Source organism: Phalaenopsis equestris, unplaced genomic scaffold, assembly GCF_001263595.1.
Source record: "Phalaenopsis equestris unplaced genomic scaffold, ASM126359v1 Scaffold232118, whole genome shotgun sequence".
Taxonomy (NCBI): domain Eukaryota; kingdom Viridiplantae; phylum Streptophyta; class Magnoliopsida; order Asparagales; family Orchidaceae; genus Phalaenopsis; species Phalaenopsis equestris.
The window spans coordinates 1-2,340 of record NW_018250087.1 but is presented as its reverse complement, the minus strand read 5'-3'; the positions used below and the strand labels follow the sequence as shown (position 1 = coordinate 2,340).

Sequence of the window (2,340 nt, the reverse complement as noted above, 5' to 3'; positions counted from 1 at the left end):
AAGAGTGCTAAATAGGCAATATAACCAGTTTGAAGATGAGTTTCCAAAGCAAGCAACAAAGTATATGTACAAATCATACATAACGTAAGCAAGGGAGGACCTCCATTCTGCTTAGAAAATACCACACTTCGACAAATTATTAAGAACTTCAGCCTTATGCCACCAACCTTGCTTCTTCAGTATCTGGAACAACTATATCCAGTCTCATCATAGGCCTATAAGCATCAGGTATCTCTGCACCAGCCTGCACACAAACCTCTACCACAGCTGGAGCCTTCCCATAGAACCTCTTGAGAGCACCAGTTGGCGGTGGCCCCTTGGGATCCTTCATATGCCATACAAAGTTTGGTGGCATCACCTCATCAATTGTTGCATCCTGCCAACCATGCTTCCCATCCCTCCACTGGTGTTTAAAGGCCCCACAAAGCTTTGCATTGTGCCCCCATGGTCCAACATGGACCTCCGAGCAATACCCGCATGCCTTTACGGTATACTTCCTCATCAGCTGCCTTACACCACTCCTCACTGTGCTGTAAGCCTTCAAAGTCCTTTCTGCAGCCTTTCTGGTGTCAGCGGGTGGTGAGATTAATTGACTATTAAGGACTGCATACGTATCAATCTCAGAAAGCAGGGTCATTATTTCTTGAGATCTGCATGGCTTCGGCTCCTCCACAAATCCACCACGGTCAATCATCTTCTTGCCAAGCATTCTGACTGGAGCGGAACGTCTTCTGGAAGGGTATTGAGGCAACTCGACACCGGCTTGAATGCAGAGCTCCACAACTGCAGGTATTCGCTCATAATTGAAGCGAGTTTCATGTTTGATGCGATGCCCAAAGGGATCGAATAAGTGATAGGATTCGATAGGGATGAGGACATCATTGATGGTTCCGTGAATCCAAACATGCTGACTTCTTCGTTTAACATTTTGAGGACCGCTGCAATCTTGTATTGAATGGCCGGTGGAGCCAACATGGACTTCTGGGCATTCTCTGTTGTGCATCAAGAAAAGTTACTTAGTGCCAACTGGAACAACCTGTTTGGGATCTTGGGCACGGGCATGGAAAGCACGCAGACATAATGACTAGACTAAGCAACACCCAAGTTCTCGAAAAAGAAGGAAAGGTTGCTTGCCAATTTTGAAAATAGAGCCTTCATAGCATCAATTAGCAATCAAAAATAGCAGGCTATCATATTAAAATAGAGCCTTCATAGCATCAATTAGCAATCAAAATACAACATCAGTTTTAAAATAGCAGGCTATCATATTAAAAAAAAATGCAAATCGTTCATTTCAAGATAAAAAATAACTGTATGACATAGCATTAATGTATGCCAAATAAAAAACAGAATTTCTTACCATGTTGTGCTTGATATTGACCAAGACTTGTTCAAAATGAAAGCATACAAGTGATTACTAGAGGACTAATGCACGGATACAAACACGATGATAACACAGATACCAGACAACAATTGAAACCATAATGCATGATAGTGATACATTTATAGTTCTCATGTCTTCCTGACTCATAAATCACAAGAAAGAAAAAAAAAAACTTCTTAATATAGTTTTTAATGGATTAAGAAAAAAACAACTAATAGCAGCACAAAAATATTAAACAAAAATACTAATAAGCATTGACATGTTAGTATTGACCCTTGCCAACCACAAAAAATGATATTAAAATTTTCTAATTAGAAAACACTAAGAGAATGTTAAATTTGAGTCATTCCAGGCTATTCCTCATAAGCCCCTCAAAATCAGACATTCGTGGAATTTTATTTTATTTTTTATCATACAAGTAGTGTCAATAAATGTAATGTCATTGCATCCTATTATAATTTAAGGTGCCTCTGAGTCCTAGTGTCCCTCACCGGCTGTTAACGATCTGATTTCGAGCAAAGTCAGGGTTGGCTCAAAATCAGCTTGAAAAAAATTCGATCCAAAATTTTGGCTCATAGCTCGACTCATTTATTTCGACGCAATCTCGATTTGAGCCAAAAATCGAATCGATTTTTAGGCAATTAAACATCTTTGAGCTAAATTTGCTAAATTCACAGTCATACGCTATTAATGATCCAATATCGAGCCGAGTCGGGGTTGGCTCAAAAGAAATTCGATCCAAAATTCTGGCTTGTAGTTCAATTCATTTATTTCAATCCGATCTCGATCTGAGCCCAATTTTCGAGCGATTAACGATCTTCGAGTTAAATTCACAACCCTACCCTCACCCCAACCCAAAATAAAAAAAAAACAAACACTTGGACTAAGAAAAAAAAAATCTTTATGAAATGCATCCCAATAAAAAATGAGTAATATAATGAACAATAGAAGTAACA

At 39.0% G+C, this 2,340-nt stretch overlaps 1 protein-coding gene across 1 annotated transcript; it reads right to left on the bottom strand.

The window, feature by feature from the left end:
- Positions 1-16: 16 nt before the first annotated feature.
- On the bottom strand, positions 17-1,173 carry LOC110038194 (APO protein 1, chloroplastic-like). Its single transcript, XM_020742965.1, has one exon. It carries the CDS (start codon positions 1,001-1,003, stop codon positions 155-157), a length of 849 nt encoding a protein of 282 aa, XP_020598624.1. The 5' UTR covers positions 1,004-1,173; the 3' UTR covers positions 17-154.
- Positions 1,174-2,340: the final 1,167 nt, after the last annotated feature.

Bases quoted from the DNA above. Each gene is read 5' to 3' on its own strand.
- LOC110038194 (XM_020742965.1), bottom strand. From the start codon at position 1,003: ATGCACAACAGAGAATGCCCAGAAGTCCATGTTGGCTCCACCGGCCAT.